Here is a 24,320-nt window from a genome sequence, read left to right on the forward strand (position 1 = left end):
TTGCTACTGTGTGTTAAAAGCGTTCTTTTTCCTGGTTTACAAGAGTGTTTTCTGGAAGACAGGTACAGAGCAAGAAAAGATGAAAAACAGGTTAAGAGAATGTGAAAAAGTATTTTTTTATTTAAAAGCCAGTAACTTTTCTCAATGTCTTAGTTTCGTTTTTTTGGTTTTGTTTTTTGTTTTGTTTTGTTTTGTTTTTTAATATCTGCTCTTTTACTCCTAAAATGAAGTCTTGGCAATTTTACTTTGGAGAAAAACAGAAATTAAAAAGAAGTCAGTCTTCTCCTGCTTTATAGTGGGTTTTGAACTTGTTTTTACATCTAGACATGTACTGATACTTCTTCAGAAATAGGGGGGCTTACTAAGCCAGATCTTTCTGAAACAGACCCCAGTGTCTTCTGACCTCAAGTCACCAGCTCCACGATTCAAAACCAATGCCAGGCTTTCCTCCCAGATAAATCTGCAAAGCGTAAAACAAATTAACTTCTAACACATAATCTAGCTGAACTGATATGAATATTTCTGCATGCCCATTGTTTGGTTTTTTTAAACCACGTTACGCTCAGCGATTCTTATCCATATGTACTGCTCGGCAACCTATACTCGTGCTGAGGATTCAAGACGGACAGTAACCTGAAAGAAATGAAACACCTGCACCCACAATAAGAAAATGTGCTGGAAACCGAGGACGGGCAGGGCTAGGGCAACCTCCCTGTCAAATCCAGTGCCACGCTGGTCACCTTCCTACCTCCAACAAACCACTTCACCCCCTGCTTTTTCAGCCATCAGTTCTTCGGTCGCTTGCACCGTAAGCTTTGATGGGATGAGCTTATACAAGAGTTTCAACCTCAGAATTGCTGCACTTCCAGCGCAAGGAGCATTAAAACCTGTGCGCATCCTGCCGAAGGACCTGGAACATAAGGTCCCACTGACCTAAAAGCACATTTATTCCAAGGAAGGAAACCACCACGGTCTTTTCCAGCACACAGCTAGCTGTAACTGGAAGAGGTTCAGGTCAAAACGGTTTTGGTTTGTTTTTTGTTTTTGTTTTTTTTTTTTTTTTTTTTATGCCTGCTTTGTTTTTGAAGACACTCCCTTACCGTCCCAGAGTATTTGTGTCAACAATTGTACACCCTAAGACTATAGAAGAATAAAACCAAAGAACATGCCACAGCTAAAAAGTTTATTTGGCATTTCTACTGTATGGCACTGCCAAGTCAAGGAAACCTGAAATAACAGCATTTTACACATCCAAAGTTCTCCTGGCCTTTATCCACACACCCACCACAAAAACTCACAAAAAGTCTTTAAAAATTATGAGCACTGCTGGTGGTAACTTGCTAGAGAAAAAGCATGGGTATATTGCAACACTTGTGCCTCAAAAAATTCTGCTGCAAAGTCCAGGCCAGATTTCACTGCAAACTCAGTAATGATATGCTGGCTCTTTTACACAGTCTCTACAGGTCTGAACGTGAAAGTACTGCATTTACCAACAGCAAGTGTTTGCACGATTATCTGATCTTCTCTTAAACTCCAACTACTGCGTATGACCTGCATCGCTCATCTTCCAGACCTAGGTATTTCAGATAAGAGACAGACTTCAGAATTAGCCACTCTCGTGCCACAGGTTAGAGTTGCCTGAGCTAAAAATAATACTGCATAGAAGGACCACTGTAATTTTAGAGTTCTTCCACTGTACCAGAACAGTGAAAGAAGGAGACTCAATAAACGAATGTGAAAATGCTTTGGGATTTATATTCAGCCTGCCACCCAGCTTACTTTACAAGCAAGGGCATCACAAGGACATTTTAAAGACAGCAGCCAATTTAAAAGCTATGAAGCAGCACATGACCACACCGACCATTTGCACTAGTGTTCATAGATTTCAGCTTGGTCAAGACACTGCTGAGTTACATCCATCTACAAAGAAGCTGTAGTCATACTTCAGGTCCTGCTTGACTATGTATCGGAAAGATAAGAGCTGGAACCAGCCTCATTGTTGGAGAAAAGATGCTCAAATGATTCTGACTGGCTTGCTGCGATTTCATGCTCTCATCAACAATGATCAATGTACTCACAGTCCTGGAACTGCTTAATCTACTTTTTATTAGTCATTCTCACCATACCCTTGCATTTCAGAGTAATTTTCTTTTTGTTTGGTTTGTATGGACTAAAAGCTATCCCTGAGTAAGCACACAACAGTCTCTTTATGAACCCTCCTTTCTCAAGGTATACGGAATTTCCTCTCAAGGAAGACAGAATTCGTCCGCCTCTGCCGTCATGTAAGCCCAGAGGAATGTTACCTCCTCAAAATGACACTGCTATTCCTTAGACATTGGTTATAACTTCATGGAATAGGAATGAACTGTTAAAGGCACAGCCTTGAACATCGTTTAAGTTTTGTAAGTGCACATTTAGAGCGTTCTCTGTGACTGCCTGACTTTTCAGCTGAAGCGCTTTAAAGCATTATTCAGGGAGGCCATTGAAATGCATAGCAAGTCTCACTGGCTGTTTGCTCCTGAACAGCAACTGCAGGACCATCCATGTGAGACAGACAATTAAAGAGCATTTAGGAAAAGAGGGATTTAAGGTTTTGAAACCGATCTGGCAGGGTCTCGCCCACTAACAAGGTGGGAGCGGCAGCACGGACCCAGCTGGCACTTCTCATGGGCCCTCCTTCTCCACCTGTGAGTAATCTGTTGCCATCTCATCTGAGGTCATCCTCACTAAAGCCTCCCGTCCCTGCAGACTAAACCCCAGCCTGGCCTCATTTTCCCCAGCTGTGACAGGTCAGCAGGCTTCTCCTGAAGAAAATCAATCAGGCTGCCTGATAGCCGCAGACGTACCATGAAGAAATGTGCTGTGAGGTACCAACTGCAGGGACAGCTGTCCCTCCTTACCAGCCCCATGTCAAGACAGCCCACACCCGATGTCACCACTGTGCATCACAACGGCATGAAAACAACCGCACGCACACCTCGGTGTCTGCTGAGGCTGCACGCAGACCAGCTGCAGATGCTGAAACCCTCATCAGCAATGACCAAGTAACTTACATGGACTGAGACCCCATCCTTATTTTTCTCTCTCTCTCCTCCTTTTTTTTTTATTTTTCCACTGTACTTTCACTCCTCCATGCAGACTTTTCATCCACGCCTTACAAGTTTTTTTGCTATTTGACAGTTTATTGGCAGGCTGGGCATATAAATCCACCTCTCTACTAAAAAGCAGTAAATCATGTTTCGAGGATGGCTTCTCTAACATGATTTCTTCAGATAACTGTGTTTAGTATTCAAGCATTTATTCTTGAACGATATTAAGTTTCATCAGGGGATAAAAGATTAGGATGAAAATACCTGAGAGAACCTGTTTAAGATTAATTTAGTCTTGCATCTTAATAGTCTGACACAGTTGTAAAACCTCTTCTTTCAACAATCTGTCTAAGAACCTTCTAATACCTAGTGTAGTGTTACTACAAGTAATCTCACACCTGAATATGTGAAACCTTCCACATAGCTAGCCCCCACCGAAATGCTAACAGGATCACTTCAGCAGTACACCCTGAAACAGTATTGCAGATAACTTCGATTCACATTATCACAACTATCCTCATTTTCCCTGGTGACACAAAAACTGAGCAACCTTTTTTTTCAGGCTGCAGCTCCGCTTGGGGGGAAGAGAAGGTAACAGGGATACTGCCTCCTCCCCTCGATTGCAGGTAAGTAGAAAGAAGGTGGAAGAAGCTCATTTCCAGCCACAAGAACTCACGATGCAGGGTTGGAGGGAGCTAGCATTGCACTCCACAGAGGGACAAGAGACATCAACTCGTACAGCACAAGAAGAGCAGAAGAGGACTCTAAATCCAAATCCCACTTTATTCTCTGCTTCAGTCCTGGGCACCCACCTGCTAGTTCTCTAGATCTATAGAGAACAGGTCGCTATTCCTTTAGGACAACACGCCTGGATACCATTAACATCTTGAGACTTTTCTGTTTTGGGGCACTGCTTTAAAGAGAACACTAAAAATTCTCTGATACTTCAGAAGTCAGTTCAGTGATCTGTGGGCAAACCTGTGCTCCTAAGCCATGTGACTGCTACTGAAATTTTGCATCCCATTTCAGAGCACAATAAGGGAGACTGCTACGTGGGAAACTACTTTAGGTAAGAGCCGTAAGAACAAACTTCTGAGTAAAAAAAGCGGTAAGGGACTTCACTAAAAGCCCTGAGGGGCTCATCGATGAAAAAGCTGAGAGGCCTTGACAGTAATCTGTGAGTGGCTATAGCAAGAGCATACGTTCCACAACAGTTTCTAGTATACAGCAGATAAAGACATAAAACCCATGAAAATCAAAGCAAGCCATATTCAAACCAGAAGGCACACCTTTTAGTCACCGAGTGTATTCATTTGAAGAGCTTACCCATGGTGGTGGGACCATCTAAAGCCACCAGACACTTCAAAGAAAACACGGGATGTCCTCCTTCTTCCAGTAGGCGTTCAGATGGTTTCCTTACAGGTTGCCACACAGCAGGTTAAGACTAAAAGATCTAACTAGTCCCCCTTCAGCACGCCAGTTGGGGAAAAAAAAAATTACTTTTATTCATTTGAAGAAGCTTAGGGCTGTATCCTGTAACCTCTGGTACCGGGACTCCCAAAGACAAGCTCTACACCAGAGAGAGGAACAAGACACACAGCTACTGGCCTGCAGTGCATGGTGCAATCCAGAACTGTGCTTCCCACACGCAAGCTTTGCCTTGGCAGGAAGAAAGTTCATTACTTATGCAAGTATTTCATGGTCCACCAAGGGAAATTTGGCCGAGATTTTACTGCTGTTGACTGCCTATGAAGACAGAGGCTGCAGTGCTATGGACTAGCTTAGATGAAGTCATTACAAAGTGTTCACATATTCATCATGAAACAATAAAAAAAACCCTCCGCATTATCAGATCCAATTGTTAATACCGGGAAAAGCCCTGGAACAACCGTGACCTACACCTCTGCAAGCTATAAAAAAGTTTGAGTTTGCCTTTAATTAAGTGTGGAGTGTACGTGGAGGGCCAGCGACTTCCTAGCTAAAAGTCAAAATCAGATTCAGGTAAGGTTAACAGGTATTTTATTATTTATAATAAACGATGAGCAATTGATCGTACCGCTCTTTCAATATCGAGGCCACGAGCGGTTTCTCCTTCTCCAATGCTTTTTGCCCTTGCAGGCGGCTCATTCCCTCAGTGGCCCATAAAAGACGCCTACAAAGCACAAGGCTGATGTAACACGCAGACTTGCTGCTCAGTGCTTTCCCAAGCAAGGAAATCTCCCGGTGCGATTCCTATGCTGAAAAAAATATATGCTTTTATCAAATTATCTCCTAAGGAGCCCTTTCTCCCCTCCTTCCTGTATCGAGCCTTTTGTTTGAAAGCCGTTAACGGGAAATCGGCCAGGCCTATATCACAGCCAATATCTGATACGTGTAAACGAGGAACGCCACAAAATATTCAGCCGAACAGCTTTGGGTTGCTAGGACACTGGAGGTCGGGCAGCACTGAAAGGGCAGATTATTCCCACCCCGGCGTAGGCACAGGGCTCCATTCATGGCAGGGCTGCTGCTGCCTCTGGGCTGCTGCTGCCTGCACGGGTGCCGCTACCCGTCCCTCGCCAGCGCCCCTGCCACCTGGCTCCCTGCGCCCACCCCGACAGAGCGGCCAGCGTGCCGCGCACGCCCCTGCACCAAAACCGCCCCATCGGGCTGCACATGGCCCTTGCTGCTCTTCATCATCTCCGAGGGCTCGTTCCAACCTGGGGGACACCGGGGGGCTGCCCGAGAGCTGCGCTGCAGCAGACTTGCAGCGGGTGGTCTGGAGGTCAGCTTTAAGTTTTAGAAGCGTGAGGAAACCCAGAACACTGCAGTTAAGATACTTTTTACGCCTAAAAAGGGGAAATTCAAGTTTACAGAAGGTGATGGGGATCCCCGCGATCAGCGCAGGTGTCTACCTGGCTGACAGCGAGAGTTGTGTGATGGCCCAGATAAATGACCCAGCTCAATCCCATGTAAACAGTGTGTTCATTACTCCTACATCTTTTACCTCAGCAAGTCTCAGACAGCGTCTGCCTAACTTTGGCGTTTCTCCTAGAATTTGGTCCTTTCAAGCTGCTGCTCTTGTGTACCTACACATTTTTACATTATAAATTCAGGACCTGCTTTGCAGATCTGCAACTGACTAGACAACAAGACACCAAGACCAGTGAAATGTGTGTGTGTGTTTGCAGGGAAGGGACAGAAAATGAAGGTAGTTGTTTGTTCTTTTGTACATTCATTTCACAGAAAAAGGCAACAAATACCTTCTCCTTGGACTTTGTTATAACACAGCAGTCCCACCCCATCGCCCCATTAAGAGTCAGAAAGTCTCCTGCCGGGATTCTTTGATGTTTCTGAGAACCACATCAAAATCAAATTTGGTATTTCTGATATACTGAAATTTCCATCGTAACCCAAACAAAAAGCCCCTTTACTGATTTCTTCATATGTTATATAAACACAAGACAGAGGAGCTCTGCACCATGCCAAAGGCACAGGTGAATCAACATCACTTGGCTAGAACAGCAGGTAGCTCCTGTGCTTCCTGCAAGCATTGTAAGTCACTGCATTTAGTAGGTAATAGAAAAAAATAAAAAAAAGGTCATCTTATTGCTATAGACTATATAGTGGCAATCACTAACGCTTGCAATGAAAGTCACCGCATATTTTTCCCCTCACAAAAAACCCGCACAAACTACTTCTTCATTCCAATTCCTATACATCTGTGAAGCAAGAGGTAACTATAGAGCAAATTAACTGTATTAGCATGGTGCAAGTTACCCAAAACGGATGGCAAGGAACCTCCCTTAACACCAATATTGGTTATCAAACTACTAACTGATCTAACGACACACACACATAAACAGAGAGCGAGCGAAACAATGCATTATAATAGATGGTAAAATTACATCAGGACCTAACTAATTTACATTCAACTACCTTCTGAGTGATTTCATTACGATGCCACTGTTCATTTCCACAAAGCCTGCAGAGCTGACGGGCAGGGACGCTGGTCAATGGCCCTTTGTTTCACTAAGGCTATTTCCATCTTAGTTATATGACGAACACATTTGGTTGTCTCTATACATTTTTTTTTAGATGATCCTGTGGAGAAAAGCTCTGCCCTTACTTCTGGTTTTACAATCTACTGCAGCGCATTTAAGCAAAGATATGGCTCTTCCTGCCCCAGAAGTGGATTTTTCTATCCCTCTTCCCTGTTCTCTGATCACGGTGAAAACACACCGGTGAGCCTCCATGATCGGTTCCATTGCTGACATACCAGCACTACCTACATTCTCCTGGGACTGGCCAGCAGCATGGACTCCACGCAACTGGAGCGACAGTTGAAACAAGATGACTTGCAACTTCAGGCTGGGTATGCAACTGTAAGGAGCTGCATACATGCCTCACTCCTCTTCAAAGCTGTGGGACAAGAGGTGCTGTGGCTCCAGCTATGCTGGTACGTGCTGGTCAAAGCAGCGTAAACCCAGTAACAACTTAAGCAAAGCATTTAAATGTGTGGTTTGAGCCCATTGAGGCCAATGAGATGTACGTGCCCTCCAAGAATGGGGCCGATTTGAGACATGCTATGTTCTGCACCAGTGGTCACAGGGAAATGGCAATTTTGGATGGCTGAACAGCCACTTCTCCTCTGAGAAATTCCTAGGTTGGCTTAAGTATACAACAAAACATAACCCTTCACGTCTGAATCAGAAAGAGACACTGAAGACAGAATCAACCTTCCTAAACACAACTTCGTTTGCTATGCAAATTGTTTGCTTATATTAAAAAAATTATGTGAAGTGAATTTAAGCACTAAACCTTTTAACAGAAATAATCATTTCTTCCTTTGAAAGACTACTTAATTTATGAGGCTGGACACTGTTCCTTTTTGGCTAAATATGCACAAATGGTGTGGCTGGCAAGCTGCAGATGGACGTACTCGTCCTTTTCATGCTGAATCTGGGGCAGCCATTCATTCGAGAAAGCCAGTATCACAGAGGATTTGGCATTTATCTGGCTTTCTGAAAGTGGATGTCTCTCTCAACCCATCTACTTTATCTCTGCTTGACTATTAGAAGCTTTGAGATCCCCCAAAGCCCCTATGTACCACATACTTCGTGATTATGATGTCTAGATCTACACAGACTGAGTTTCAAAAATGCCATGATAGATTTCATCGTGTAAATGGTGGAAACACAGCACAGCACTATGAGTTAGGTGACAGACTTGTCTTTTCTACACTAAACACTGCACAGTGTTCACAGGTGTATGGGACAATCCAAGGTGGCAGCTACAACAATAAACTTCCCAGTGTCCTGAATGATTTACAGAGCGCATTGGGCTTCCTGGCTCACCAGCAACTTCACAGACCTGAAGAGAGCGTAAGCTCACCCTGTGCTTGGGACTGAACAACAAAAGTAGTAACTGCCCACAGAGCCCGAGGAGTTGCGGTGCTACCACCTCCCTTGCCTGAACACGGAGCGCACATCAGGAACGTGGAGGAGAAAAACCATCAGCAGCAACCTCAAACCTCATCATGCATCAGCCAAAAACCTCCTGTACTTTAGGCTGACTGCCGTCACACAGCTATGACTCAGCTGATGTCCTGAAACATGGACTTTACAGCTACTACATTCCACTCCATACAAATGAAACCACAACCTCACTTCTGTAATTCTAATGACAGTGTTAGGAATGGACCTGTCTTGCTTCCTAGGCTTATAAACTGGCTAAAACCACCAGAAACAGTAAATTCTGGGTGTAAGTTAGACAACAAAGATAAGATGCTTAGATGTGCTTTCAGGAAGCATTTCATGTTTAAAGTTTAATCTTAGGAGGTGATAGCAAATGTTCTGAAGTGTACTTAGTCCTTGCAAATTCATCACAGAGAGGTTTTCCCCCCATGAAGGCTTTGCTCCTTCTCTGCATCCTGTGACTGAATACAGAAAAGCCACATATATACATATATATATATACATGAACAGACAGATACAGTTAAAAGTAAAAAAAAAAATTTAGCAACTGACCCAAACCTACTCTTAGACAATATCACATTCTGCTCTTGACACAGATTCTGTGTTCCGAGGGTAGCTCTGACGAAGATCTGTGAATAGTTGGGACAGTACTGTAACTTTCAGGTAATTCCTATCAGTAATCTAGCTGTATTAGAAAAAAAAAAAAATCATTATGCTTCCATTTATGTTACAGCTTGTAAATACATTTTTTGAATATGCCAACAAAGTAGAAGCAAAACAAATTTTACCTTTTTTGAATCTAACAATCTAACCAGTTTTAGCGGAAGAAATACTGAATACATATATTTGATGTTCCACACAACAAAAATACCTACTTTTTGACCTACTACCACTGTTACCACTAAGGTTTAAGAGGACACCTCTCAACATCAGTGAGGGAAGAACAACTACAAGTTATGAGAACCCCCTTTCCCAGTCCCATAGGCACTTTATCAGATCCTATCTCCTTCATCTAGATTTGCAAGGCAAATCTAGGGTTGCTCTTCTTGAGACCAGAATAAAACTCCCATAGACTTCAATGATTCAGGATCAAGCCCATTCCCTTCATAACAGGTTCTCTCAAGCAATTTTATCCTAATTTTCTACCCTGTGGCTGAATTCTGATGTCTGCAGAGGCAAGCTCTTTAAGTGGGAAAGCAAGAAGTAAAACACAGATCCCAGCAGCAAAGGCAATCAGCGGCGAACAGAGCTATTTTACCTGCTGGGTTGGTTTTGGGGGGTTTATTTCATTAGGGGCAGAAGGGGGGAGCTGACACAGCAAACAAAGTCAAAATATACTTCTGTTGAGGTATCCTTTCCATTACTACTGCAATTATTATTTTTTCCCAGGTGTATTCCATTTCCTGCATTTCTATGGCATAAAAATTACTGTCTCAAATGTGCCCCATCAAGTTTCTCCAGTAAAACTACTAAACTAGTTTAGACTTCTGGGTGCTGCAGGTATCTTGCTGGACTCCCCCCACCCCAAACACACTCATCCCCAGTGTTGCTTTCTTATCATGTAATCAATGCAAAACTACAGCCATGCCTTATGCCTTAATAAATTACAGGAATACTATTGTCTTAAAACTTTACATAGCTGGTTTTCCTGAATCTACACCACAGACTGCTGAACAACAGAAAAGATCTTTCTCCAGAAAGCAGCCCGTCACTGCAACACAGGTCTTCCCCCGGCTCCGCACACACAGCTCTACTTCTGCTGACTTCTTCCCTGCTCTGTGAACAATCGCCCCTTTAACTTTCAAACGGAGTGTGATTTATTAAAGCAGACTGCTTGGCAGCAAAGCTCTCCTGGCATTCAAAAATATGATTAGACCAGTAAATTTTGTCATTTTTTCACAAACTTGATTCTGCGTGCATTTACCCTCTTTAAAAAGAAAATACAAGCCCAGAAACATTTCCAGCACAGCTTCCCTAGCCAAACCCCAGGCACTTTCTTTTCCTACAAGTCCACCACAGCTCCAAGTACGCAAGATTAAAATTATTAAAAAACCTGCATGAATTAAGCCCCTTACCTTTTAAGGCTTTTTCACCCTTCAGCGTTCACCCATTGTGAAAAACTGAATCTTTAGCAGTTGCAGCTATGCACACACACACAGACACACACACAGACACACACAGAACAGGGCTTTCTTCAGCTCACTGGTATTTCAAGTCTTTCATGTGATATCTTTGGCTGTACTTGCTTAATTCATTCCTGCTGCTACTCAAAGGAAGTCAAGCCTAGTGAGGGCTGGCTCTACAGCAATCGCTGTAGATATTCCTGACTAACAGGACACAAGGGCTAATCTCACTTTATAGGCATCAAGAATGTAAATATATTTCACAGCCAACAAATTCCTAAACCTTAAGAGATAAAATGCACAAAATGCCCTAAGACACAGTTTAGCAAGGGAGTTACGGACGTTAAAAGTTTTTGCTAGAGAACAATACTCTGTACCCCAGCGATGCTTTTGGAGCTCTAAGGATGTCTATTTATCATGGACTGTGCATATTCCCTTGGAGTAGTTACCATGAGAACACAGCAAACAGGATTTGAATGTAAATTGCCATCTAGAGATGTAGGGGGATTTTTTTTTTTTTGTAGTTAAAAAAGAAAACTTACAAAGCTTGATAAAGTACACACTGTTTCTGTGCATACATTTGCATGACAATGCTTGCAATTCAAATACTCGGTAGAGTGCACAAGAAGGAAGAAAAGCCAAGTTCTTTGCTCAGTCTTTACAAAAAGCAAAAACTTCAGACTTGGGATCAGTAGCTGCAGTTCTGTGAATGCCCATCTATGTCACACAATCACACACGAAGGAATTAGTAGAACACAAAAAATCTATCAGGTGGAACAAAATGCAGAATTATTGCAGTACTTGGAAGTCAGCTGGAGGCGGTAAGATCCTCTGCTGCTGACAGTCTGCTGCAGCAGTCAAAATTCTTCTCGCTTCTAAATACTACGCCAAACTACATAAATATTGCACTTAAAATGCCTAGGGGTGGGGTATTTTTAATTTTCCCCCAGAATCGTTCTGGTACTTTGCCATTTGGGCCACCTCCTCCCAGGTTCCCCCTGAAGCAGCCTTCGCTCCCCATGCATCCCCCCACCCTGCTCACAAAAGCACACTGCCACAGTTACTACCTGAGATCCAAAAATGACTCCTACCACTTGCGGACAGAGTCCTACCAAACAGTCTTTCTGGGAAACTTGGCCAACTGTGCACGTACGTGCTGCAAAACATGCAAAAATCTGTTTGCTTGCACTGCCTGGAGTTTGATGCAATCTTTACAGCACAGCATCTGCTCCCTCCCCGGCAGCACCCCATCTCAGCTCCATCCCCAGCCTTAAACACCTCAGTTTTAAACTCCTTACTCCACTGAAAGACAAAGGCTAATACACTTAGCAAAGAGATGCCTAGTCAGCCCTGCTTAGTAAACAACAAACCTTGATGAAGAAGAAGAACATGCCTGTCTGGGTGATTGCCTGGAGAGTGGAATGACCTACTTCAGCGCAGCAAGCAGCGACGCTCCGAGGTGGTGACAAAGGGACAACCCAGTGGCTCCCGGGGAGCATAACCGACAGCTGCACTGCAGGAGTGACGGGAGTGATCTTTCGGAGGCGACACCAAAGACAGGCGCTGCCTGTGCAGCATGAAATTCTGTGCAGGAATCGTCTTGTTCTTTCAGCCAGGGATTCAGATTCACACGTAACATTACTGCCGGCACTTTGGGAGCAGGAGCGACTGCTCTCCTCACACCCACTCTCCTTATCACTTTTACCTAAGAAGTCTTCTAGCGCCTGACCTAATTACTCGAGTGATGTGCCAGAAAATGATGCAGCTGGGACATACTCCACAAGTCCCAATTTGAAGCTATGTAATTCTACAAAACCCAAGGCGACAAGATCCAGGTAGCCGAATTAAGCAGCATTGGCCAGGCACGACGCCACACCTTACGACTGCGCCTTCCTGACTACAAACAATAAAGCCTTATGAACTAAAGGGCTAAGGATAAGTAGTTTGCCTTTGGCCCCACGCACTTCTTGGCCTGTGAGATAGGGCCAACACGCTATGTTTTTTGGGAAATGGCTGCTCTGCTCCCAAAGGATGAGCCTGAACGGCAGCTCCCGGAGCCTGACCCACACTGCCCCAGCAAGCCCCATCTGTGCTCGGAGCCTGTGGCTCTGCTCCCTCCAGAAGCAACGACAGCAGTAATTGGCAGCCAGAAAGCCTTCTTATAACATGTATTTATTGAGAACAACTGAGATTAAAGAGAGATTTTTCCAACAGGCAAGAAGGATCTCTAATACAGCTTTACAGCTGTAAATGAGCAGTGTTAGACCGTAGCTTTCTACAAACAGCACCAAACACCCCCAGCAGCTGTTCCTGGGCCATATAATCTATTCCCTTCACTTTCGAAGTATGACAGAGTAGCTATTAAAGTGATGATCAGGTTTTCCCTTCCCTTTTTCTTATGGATAGCAAGTCAAATTTACCCTGTGATCTGCTAGCTCCCAGCATCAGAGAACATTTCAGTTTCACTGCAGAAGGGCCACCCCAGGGCTCTGCAACCAAGTGAACAAACCATAAAGGCGCCTCCATTTAGGGCCTGACACTTTTTAGCTTTTAACTGCTGGGCTCAGCATCTTTCAAAACCCACAAAGGCATCTAGTCCCCAGTAAGGAGTCCCAGAGTCTGCCAAGTGACTGAGGCTGGTGTATGAAGCACATACTTGGTATAAACTGCAGTAGGATGTGCATCGAAGTTTGAAGTGGACTGTTTTATTAAGGATAATTTTTTAAAATAAAGACACTTAAAAGTAAAGCCTTATGCAGATGCTTAGCAACCCTGTGCTGAAGGTATAGTAGAGTATCCTTGAAGCTCAGTCTCCCTCCCTGCATCTTTTAAGGTCTTACATCGGTGCTGTCCTCAATGCAGCAGCATTAGACTTGCACTGTTCTCATCCATGTATTTCTGCAAAAAAATCTCTCTACAAGTCAAACTCAGTAATTCATACAGTCAGGTCTCAATATGACAATATTGCAATTCCAGCTTGACAACCAGCTCACGTACTGCGTTCACTGAACTCATACCTGCTCCACACCCTGCACACAATCATCCTCACAGATGGGGCCAAGCTGTTTTCTCACTGTTCCTATGTACCACGTTCCTGAGTTGTACTCCTAAGTGGTGTTTAGGTTGGTATCATGCTATACTTACGTTTGTAATGATTCAGAGCTATTTTAAGAGCACAAGTTTAATTCAGACGCCAAGTGAAATAGGTTTGCATCTTATTTTGTACTAGGGGACATACTGCTTGCTATTCCAGGGCGTCTCATGGCTATTAATGACCTACGCCTCAAAGTACCTTGCAGGTGCCAATAGCCCTGCCTTGATCCCTTTAAACGGCTCTGTCCCCAGAAGCGATGTTAGCAATCTTACTGCCTTGATAGTAATTTTCCCAGAATGAATATGGAGCATGATAGGACTCCTAAGCAGCAGTAAGCCTTACAGAATTTATTACAGATCTTTCTCTACAAGTCTTCCTTTGAATTGCGAAGTTATTACTAGTTTCACTTTTTCTGTTGCTCCCTATAACTCCTGCCCTGAAGTAGGTTTAATTTTGTCTTAATTCTTTGCCTTACCTAATTAAATTTTAAGATTAAAACAATTAATATAAAAAAACCCAAACTGCAGAGAAACAGAACTGTCCCTTCAGAGTTCACAAGCTTCAGAGACAGCAGCTTTTATCCTGCTCCTGGCAAGACCATCACTGCAACAGAGGAACGAGACAGACAATAAATGAGCAGACAGGGAGGTTAGTAGAGACCCTGTGGTCCTGTTCACGTGGTACACACCAACACAGGTTTCCTAACAAAAAAAAAAAAACACAACAAAAAAAAAGTGACATTCTTGTCTACATCAAACATTTCACGCCAAATCTAACAAAGCCAGGATTTTGCCCGTCAGGACCAAACTGGACTTAGATCTGTAACCAAAGAGAAGTGGAAGCACCTATCTACCTGCATGAGAGAACAGCCACGTCTGGACCTGCCAAAGTCTCAAGAACAGGGAATTACAGAAGCAAGCTGTAGTAACTGAGGTTTTAAGAGACCAGCACAGATGAGCCATGCAGATGCTGGGGGCAGCGGCCACTTGCAATGATTATGCCAATGTATTTTCTGAAGAAATGTCCTAAATGGAGAAGGGACCTTGAGAATACACTTGAGTCAGTCTGCCTGAGGCTCACTCCTTCTGGTCAACAGGAAAATTTCTGCCTCTGAAACAGCTTGTGTAGGAAGTTCAGATCTTAAATTTACCCTGAACTGTCTCCTGAGCAGCACCAAGGCTTAGCAACTTCATTAATAGCAGCAAGCTGGAAGAAACATCCAGCTAAGTGCTGTAGCAATGGTTGTAGCTTGCTTTAAAAATACAGTCTCTTTTGTTTTGTTGGTGGGGGTTTTTTTGGTTGGTTTTTTTTTTTTTTTTGGGTGGGTGGAGTGGGTGTAGTTGCTGTTATTTTTTGTTTGTTTTCATGTGTTTTTTGGTTTTATTTTATTTTATTAAAGGATAGATGGAGACCAGAAAAGGCAAGGTTGCACGGAGGAATCATCATTGAGTAGAGTAGGAGGCAGGAAAAGAAACATGAGACTAAGAAATAGAGAAAGATGTGTCAAAGTTCAACAGGATGAAACGACACGTTGTTCTGCAAGCTGCACTGAAGATAAGGGGAGCTGAGGAGAAAGACCCTTCATTAGCAGAAAATACTCATTAAGCATACCACGTGGAAAAGTTTCCATGTTATAGCTAGTTCAGAAGAGACTGGAAACTGTGAAAACAGATACACTGATTGTTTGAGGGTCTCCCAAAGATTAATGAGTCCTCTGTTCTTCTGTCTGAGGCCTGCTTGCTGAAATGTCTTGTGACAAAAGGTCATGTACTCTGTGCACTCCCTTTAGGGAACTGCATTAATGAGTGTAGATCCTGCTTTGATATGTAGATGTTCAGTGGTTTACTGCGTATGATGAATTGTTTTTGCTTGCCACTGTAACATATTTAAAAATTAAACTTTTGTTCAATTAAAAAATCAAATAATTACTGTAAATCATCACATCTCTTATCCAACATGAATATACTTCAATGCCTAGAAGAGCAGAGAAAGTACTGTCTGATGCATGTTACGCTCTTCAAAGGCTTGAATTTGTCTTCTGTCTGCTCAACCTCATTCACCTACAGAATTCAAACATATTTCCAGAGTAAAACAGCTCTTGAGCACCACCAGCTCCTCCTCTCCAGAGTTACAGGGGGTGCTCGATGATAGGTGTGCCACCTATTCGTACCCAACCCAGAGAGCAACGAGTAGCTTCAGTGGCTTTGCTCCTGGTAACACAACTTCAGTGCTCTGCTTACCGAGTCTCTCTGGTCCAGCTCTCCTTTAACACTGCATATTTCAAAAAAAACAACTAAAACACCCCCTCCTTTCACACCATCAGAAACAGTGTGGACAGCAGGACAAGGATCATGCCCCTGCACTCGGCACTGGTGAGGCTGCACCTCGAATACTGTGTTCAGTTTTGGGCCCCTCGCTGCAAGAGGGACACTGAGGTGCTGGAGTGTGTCCAGAGACGGGCAACAAAGCTGGTGTAGGGTCTGGAGCACCTGAGGGAACTGGGGTTGTTCAGCGTGGAGATGAGGAGACTCAGGGGGCACCTTATTGCTCTCTACAACTACCAGAAAGGAGGTTGTAGGCAGGTGGGTGTCAGTCTCTTCTCCCAAGTAACAAGCAGTAGGACAAGAATAAACAGCCTCAAGTTGCACCAGGGGAGGTTTACATTGGCTATCAGGAAAAATTTCTGCACTGAAAGGGTGGTCAGGCATTGGAACTGGCTTCCCAGGGCAGTGGTAATCACCATCCCTGGAAGTGTTTAAAAACCATGTAGATGTGGTGCTTAGGGACATGGTTTAATGATGGACTTGGCAGTCCTGGGTTAACGCCTGGACTTGATGATCTGGAAGGTCTTTTCCAACCTAAATGGTTCTATGATTCTATGATTTGTAATTTGGCAAGCACTGCTTTAAGCACTTTTTGAGGAGTGATGTTTAACCATTCTGTATCACCATCACTGCAGAGTAAAACCTATGGACGGAAAACACAGAGGAAAAAGCTCAGTGAACTTTTTTTTACTTTCTTTCAATCCCAGTTTCTCTGTTTCAGCGGCACATCGAAATTTCTCAAGCAGTTACGCTTCTAACCAACCCTGCACAGTGAGTCACGTACACAGCAATCCCTGGTAGCCCATGCACAGCTAACATGTCTCTGAGCCATGCTGGTTCAGAGCTATGCAAACTGACTCACCTGATTTTCCTGTGTCTAACTGAAAAGAAGCAACAAGTTGTATGACAGGATAAACTATGAAATGTTAAACGTGATGTGCATCCACAGAACGCAGCTGAGCTAGGGAGGAGCCAAATGCCATTCACATGCCTGCTTCTGTACCTGCACTGCTGCAGAAGGAGAAACACCAGCAACGTCACAAGACTGGCACTAAAAATCAGTATCTGTGAGACCTGGGGGGGAACAGAGAGCAGTGTACAGCAGAGGAAACTTAAAATAGTGGATCTCAAAAATGCGCTTTGAGAACACTTTCCTGAGGGAAGAATGCCATCAACAAGTAGTAGATATGCTTTCCTTCTCATTTTCCATCGTCTTCTACTGAATCACCTACGGTAGGTAAGCCGTGTGACCCTTTTCTCTACTCTTGTTCTTCAAACAGGATTTTTTATTTGGTATAGCCACTGAATCAAGTTAAATTTGCAATCATACTGAAGCAAATGGAAAACAAGGACAAACATTTTTGTGTAAGATTCAGTGACATTTTATAAGTACTTTGAAAGGGATTGTCTACAGGAATTTCCTAATCTGTTCCTGCATGTGCTCCTGCAATTACACGTAGTTTCCTGAGACTGAGGCTGTCTCAAGCTCCTTCTGCTTGCACAGAGCTGCTAATTCTGTGAAAACTTTGTTTTAACGATAGTAAAATGTATGTGGAGATACAGTAGCATATGCCAAACTTGTCAGGGATGGAGCATTCCAGTGGGAATAGACTGGTAAACCAACATAGGGGTGGGAACTCGGTGTTTTCCTTGCTATGGAAATGCAACAAGTGCCTGGTTCTTGCGTCAACTATGGCAAATCCTTGTGACTGGTACTGTGGAGATGAGTCTTACTCGGATGCAAAAGGGCAAATAAGGAAAATGTGAGTTACTGAAGTTCTTCTACTCCAGTGGCAGCAGGTGGGCTTTATAAAGGTCACGGGGCTTCCAGGCAAGAATGGGAGCAGGGAAGACAACAAGCTTTTCAGAAGTGCCCTCCCTCAGTGATCAGGAGCTCTACCACAGACAGACAGGCTCACAGAGAGCAGCTGCTGGCCAAGGCGCTTTGGTGCCTTGTTTGGCGACCAGGTGGCTGCACACCTCAGAGCACTGAGCACTCCAGGACATAGAAAGCAGGTCTTATTCGCTTCCAGGCTGTTCCCTCTTGCTAAGGTGTACACAACCTGCATGTTATTTGACACATCACGAGTAACGGTGCAAAAGTGGCGTCAACAGTTACTAACTGAAAACATGTAAAGACAAGGATGTACTGTCCAGATAGCACAAAAACATGCGATGAAATCTGCCATGTCTGATGTGTTAGTGTCCTGAATAACCAGATGTCCCATACAAACTTAATAAAAACTGGATTTATAGCAGTCACCTATTTCTAAGTTGCCACGTGAAAACCATAAACCAGATCTGTTAGCACCTCTGCCTGTTGCACTTTTGACATAAGTAGACATACCCGAATACCAGACTATAAAGCCAAAAACAGATGTGCAAACCCCCAAAATATCAGGACCAGGCTAACAATATTAACTTCAGCGACCACTATAGCATTACCGCTTCATTTCTAGAGAGCCCTCCAACATATCTAAGGAAGTCTTGACATTGCCTTTCATTATCTGTGACTCAAAAGGCAAAATTGATACAGTAAGCCTTAGTTTCCAAGTCTGTTTTAAAAAAATAATTCTGTAACAGAACAGCCAGCACGGACACTTAGAATTGTACATAAATGGAAAGACTAAGAGTCTGATTCCCATCAGTTTTGCTATATGCACCACCACTCACTGCCTCTACTGATTTAAAACAAACTTTGCAGTTTTGACATTTTCTTCCTAAAAAGGCTCTCAGAGTTGTCAAACATGCAGTCCATCCTTTTACCCTCCTCTTATAACCACCCTTAGAACCAGTTATTTATCAGAGTTGTGAGCAATGACTATTAAAAACGTGCCCAAAGACATGAGCCACATGCAAAAAGAAATCAAAAGCTCTTCCCAGTGCCTTCACCTTGCAGAGCCTTTTACAAAGTCAGTGAAGAAAGCTACCCTCTGCTTCACACAGCGGTAAGTAACCAGACAGGCAGCGGAAGATTTGGCCTGAGACATACAGAAATGACAGGCACAATTTTAAACCTTACCTTCTGCACGTTGGGTTTGATGCACCGAACAAAGAAAGGATTTGAAGAACTCAGCGTTGCCATTAAAGAATGAAGCGATTCCTAAAACACAGGTAGAAAGAAGACAGCACTTCATAAGCTGACTTACGGTACAAGCAACATAACCCTGGCAAAAGCTCTTGCAGCTTTGCCTTGCAGACAGTATCTAACTGCAACACCTAGTGGTATGCACCAGAAATTACTGTACCATGAACGCTCTTGCATTTCAACATACAGAATGGTTATGTGCACGTTCGTTTCTTCCATCAGCCCCTTTTCTGATCAAAACCATCATCAGTGTTTTACAGTGAATGAGATATACAGATTGACATAAAGAAAACTCTTCATAAGGAAACACCAAACTGGGAAGTTGCTGTTTCACAGATCTTTTCAATGACAGCTTAAGACTTAGGATCCACATTCCTAAACTGCTAAACTGAAGCAAGTCAAAAGGAAAGATAAGAGGTCTAAGGTAAAATCGAAATACCCACAAAACCAGATTTCCTCTTTTCATTTCAGCCACCCTGTGTCCACTCATTCACCATTTTCCCTGCCATCAGCAGCATTTTGTGCTCAGGGAGCTCCTTTCTCCTGTGCAGTCTCAAACTTTCTTGCTTAAAAGGACACTCCGATAACATGCAAGTCAATAAGAGGGTAGAAAAAAAAAATCACAAAAATCTGAAAAAAGTTACTTTAGAATACAGTAGACATTGTTTTATCAGTACTAGATTCTGGAACGCCCCCTTCCTGAAATGAACAAAGATCAAGTAAATGGTAAGAGTGGTACAGAATACACACCTTATTGAATTTTACAATTCTAACAGTGTTTTCAGTTATTTCATGTGACAACTAATTGCATTTAACACAGACTATAAGGTTCAGCTAAAAAAACATAGAAGAAAGCATGGGTTTTTTTCTTACTTTTATAACTCTGAATGACCCAATACACATTAGACTATCAGTTATCTGAACCTCAACCTGGAGATAAAAATCACAAAACCCCCTCAGTCCTTTTATGATGATTACTTTAATTACACATCCGCCTCTTTCCCACCTGAGCCATCATTCCATACCTTATTCCAACTTGCCTCATTCTGTATCATTAAGTATGATAAACCTTTTTAAACTTAAGTCTTGTGTTCACTTTGCAGAGATAAAAATGACTGTATAGTGGGGAGCCAAGGCTCTGAAGAGCCCAGAAAGCTAGCAATGGTTACGTTTCACCCCTAAACCATGACACTGTGTGCCAGGCAGCGGACAGAATACAGAGCAGGCTGCTAAAGAGACAGAAAATTCACTTTTAAAAAGGAGCAACGCTGTGTGTCCTACCATATGTTTTGGACCGAAACTGCCAATGGCAGTCTGCTACAACAAATTCTTGCTTTAATCTGCAAAATAAGGGCTTTCCTGGTGATTAAACATGAAGTGATAAAGGCAACAGGCAGAGTTGTGGCTGTGCACAGGAGCTGGTATTGAGCAAAGGGAGCAAATGGTGAAGTGACTGGGAACATCAGTGGTAGTTCTTGGTTCGCTGGCCTTTGCCAGCCTACAGACCAGGAGTCAGGAGCAGCAAACATTACACAGCCAGAAGATACAACGACAAATATTTTTGGGTAAAGACAAATATTTACAGCTTCAAAATGTGAAAGCTTCATCTTATTAAACCTGTGTGAACATTACAACATCTATGGACAACTAAGCAAATTCTCTCAGCGCAGGCCGAGACTGTAAAAGTTGATCACTCCAAACAAAAATAATTTCATCTGTTTTCACATCCACCTGTGCTACAGCCAGTCAGAGCCTGCACAGTGTTGCACGCCCCTAAGTCTCTGTCAGGTGACCAGCTAATCTGAAGTTTGCCCTGCTTTAAGCAATAGGCTGAACAGATGGTGTCCAACCTCAGCTTTCTGCGTGCAACCCCAGGCCCGCGTTAGGCAGGCTGTCAAATGGAAAGAAAAGTTAATCAAACTATCATGAGAATAAAACTGTGAAGTCAAAGTTCTTATCTTCAGTTGAAACGAGATGGACTAATCCCTGGAAGGCTTTAAAACATGGAAAAAAACACCCAACATAATTCTTTGAGGTTGGCATGATGTGAAGGTCAACCTCTTGTAAAGCAGCCCAGCTGGTTAACAGTCATTTACTGCAGCTGCAGATAAGAAGCAACAATGTTTTGAATTCATGTTCTATCATGCTTTACATTGTTCAGGGGCCCTGACGGAGAAGAGAAGGAACTCTATGTTATGTTCTACCCTGCAAAGTGGGCACAATAATAGGGTCACTATATATTTTTATACAGGAACATCTTAAAGGTCTGCTTTGCACAGGTCCAAATGACTACGTGGCAACAGTACCTCTGCTGCCCCAGAGCGCTAGCAAATAACACCGCCTCACCACAAGAAATGGGTATTGTCCAAGATGAGAGATGGCAGCACAAAGCAAGTTGTCCAGGGAATATAACGTTAGTGTTTTTTTAATAAAAGACATTGTGTGTATCCCAGCATACACTCCTTGCTGTTCTGTCCAACCCTTAGCAACAGTTTATTAGGATAAAATCTGCCTCAAGGGGTTTGCGTCTGCTCCCTTTTTTAATAAAAAGGGAATGAACAGTACAAATGTATATTAATTCCAAAAAAAATGAAAGACAACTAATCCAGACTTGTACTCATGCAATTTAGAAAAAGTTTTGTGCCAACCCTTCTCTTTCAAATAATTTGCAGATAGACTTTATGCTAGATTTCAATTTCATGCCATTTTTGATGGGAGGGCTATAAAGCCTCATAAAAAGGTGTTTAATAAAAATGCTTTCCAAACTTTAAGTTAAAAACCAAGGCAACACCTTAATGAGGTACTTATTCAGTACTTATTTTTCTTAGCACACAGGCACCACAAAGCTGTAAGGCTTTGTGCAGTTTTGTGGTTGGTTTTAGATTAGAAAGAAAAACCAGGACGAGAGAGACCAACTTCATAGATGAGCTTTACAATATGGACAAATACACAAGTGGGAAGCAACAGGAGCCTTGTGTGCATGGTGTGATGCAAAGGTCAGCATCTGCTTGTAGCTAGCTAGCACGGCCCATCAGTTGATAAGAAGTGCAGTTTCATGGCAACAACAGTAATGTTTTGATGTTGAAGTTTTGCCTGTTTTAATCTTTACTGAACAGGGTTTATCTATCACCGATTAGCTACAAAGCAGAGACAACACATTAACTAACCTTGAACTGGAGACTGACAGTGGGTTTTCGGTGCTTGCTTCCACATTTAAGAGTGTCTTGATTGTTGCGACTTGAAACATGTTCAAATAGATCGTAGATGAAATCAAGGCTGGAATGGGAAAGAAAAAGAGTATCTCCAAAGTATTTCTTAACAGACTATGAAGTTTACCACTACAGAAGGCAAAGAAAGCACCGTCTCTTAGAAAGCAGCTCCTCCATCCAAAAAATGCATATTAATTTTCTCAATAACCTTTAATAAGCAATAGATATTGCCTTTGCAGAATGTCTGCAGGGAAGGAAAAAACCCACAAAGCAAAACAAAACAAGGGGGTTCTTTCTTCTCCACTCCCAACACATCATTAGGAAAATGAAGTGTGAAGTCCTAGAGTCTGTACTGCATTTTACTCCACTCACTCAACCAAAACTCCAGCTGACTGTAATGGGAACTGTACCTAAACAAAGACTAAAATACAAGACTTCCAGCTTGTTTGGGGGCATTGCAAACCACCCTCATGAGCGTCATTTTCAGATACCAGCTGTGCGTGCAGTTTTTCTACCCTATCAGCTGGGTACCCTTGTCTTACACTTCTGCAGAAACCCAGACCTTTTAACTTCAGCTCCACACAGACGTCGGTGCAAGAGCAAAACCAGGCCCAGCAGCTTTAACTCATTTATTACTTTTACCTACATAGTTCAGTTGACACGTTATGTCAGACATATCATGAAACTAGAACAGACACAGAGAGGGAAATATTTATTAACCGTTTCCCCTGCACAGAAGGGCTTAAGGAATTTACAAACAAGCAACTTGCACAGCAAGGCAGGATGACAGGACAGGATGGGGGAGGGCAGCAGATGAGATGGCAACACCCGGGCTCAGCTCCTTCCTCTTCGGTCACCCCTCTGTGTGTTCTGCAGTCTCACATATCCCTACGAAAAGGGATGTGGTACTGCTCTGGCTCACAGGGTACCACTGTATATGGATCCTGAGACCTTACACAGCAGAATGACAGGAGGCATGCAGGTACCAAAGACGTCCAAGCTCAGACTTCCAGAAAGATAAATCTTTACAGAAATTCTCCCTTTGAAGCAACTACTATATGGCAATTTGCACTGCAGTAGGTCCCTGGCTCTAAGCTTTCAATCACGTCAGGCAATGCCAGAAATACCAGCAAATCGGGCTGTATGTGAAGCAAAAGAACACACATGCACACTGCCTGTGAGACACCCTGAAACAGTTACAAGCCATCACCAGCTTTCAGCATCCTTACCACTGAGTCGCAAGAGAGCACTCTAGTAACCACCTGGACTGAACAGGGGCAAGGTACTGTACGAAAACCTGACTCTGTAAGAACCGATTACAGTCAGATTTGCTTACAGGCACCTCTGGTATTTCCTCCATGCTCATTTCGACTCTGTCAAGGTCTGATGCTATGCGACATCTAACGTATTCAAACCTTGGCAGAATCAGGTGATAAACTCTGGTAGAATTAGGTGATGTGACGCCCCTTAACATCATGCCCTAAATAAAAATTGCAGAAACGTACCTGCTTTCACGTAACAAGTTCAGGAGATCGTCTCTGAAAGTATCTCTGTTCTTCTCCAAGATCCCCCTGACATCATACTGGACCTAGCAGGAAACAGAGCTGTTTCAAACAAGCCAAGCAGTCAGGCACTCCTCACAAGAGCAGTGCTTTAAAAAGTGCTGAGGGAACAGAGTTCCTTAGTTAATTTTCAGCAGCCTCAGGGTAAAATTAAGCTAATTAAAACTCCGTTTGGAATAATTTCAGCAAATAAAGAAAAGAAAATTACCTCCCCAGCGTAGTGCTTCACTCCAAAGTTGTGAACGGCAACTCTTGGTTTTACATAAAAAGGATTGTTCTAATTGGAGGGGAAAGAAAAGAGAAAAATATTTGAGGCAGGGGAGTGTCAGGGAGTAGAATGATAAAAAGCATCACATCATCCTCCAAACACAGACC

The 24,320-nt window shown here is 43.1% G+C and overlaps 1 protein-coding gene across 1 annotated transcript in view; it reads right to left on the bottom strand.

The window, feature by feature from the left end:
- Nucleotides 1–24,320, bottom strand: part of MYO10 (myosin X) — a 167,659-nt gene that overhangs the window by 37,729 nt on the left and 105,610 nt on the right. The window contains exons 16-19 of the mRNA XM_040585573.1: nucleotides 24,154–24,222; nucleotides 23,889–23,971; nucleotides 22,342–22,450; nucleotides 19,109–19,189 (exon numbers count right to left, since the gene is read on the bottom strand). Coding sequence (XP_040441507.1) covers nucleotides 19,109–19,189; nucleotides 22,342–22,450; nucleotides 23,889–23,971; nucleotides 24,154–24,222 — 342 coding nt within the window. The remainder of the gene's footprint in view (nucleotides 1–19,108; nucleotides 19,190–22,341; nucleotides 22,451–23,888; nucleotides 23,972–24,153; nucleotides 24,223–24,320) is intronic.

The sequence above is a fragment of the Falco naumanni genome, chromosome 3, assembly GCF_017639655.2.
Source record: "Falco naumanni isolate bFalNau1 chromosome 3, bFalNau1.pat, whole genome shotgun sequence".
Lineage (NCBI taxonomy): Eukaryota > Metazoa > Chordata > Aves > Falconiformes > Falconidae > Falco > Falco naumanni.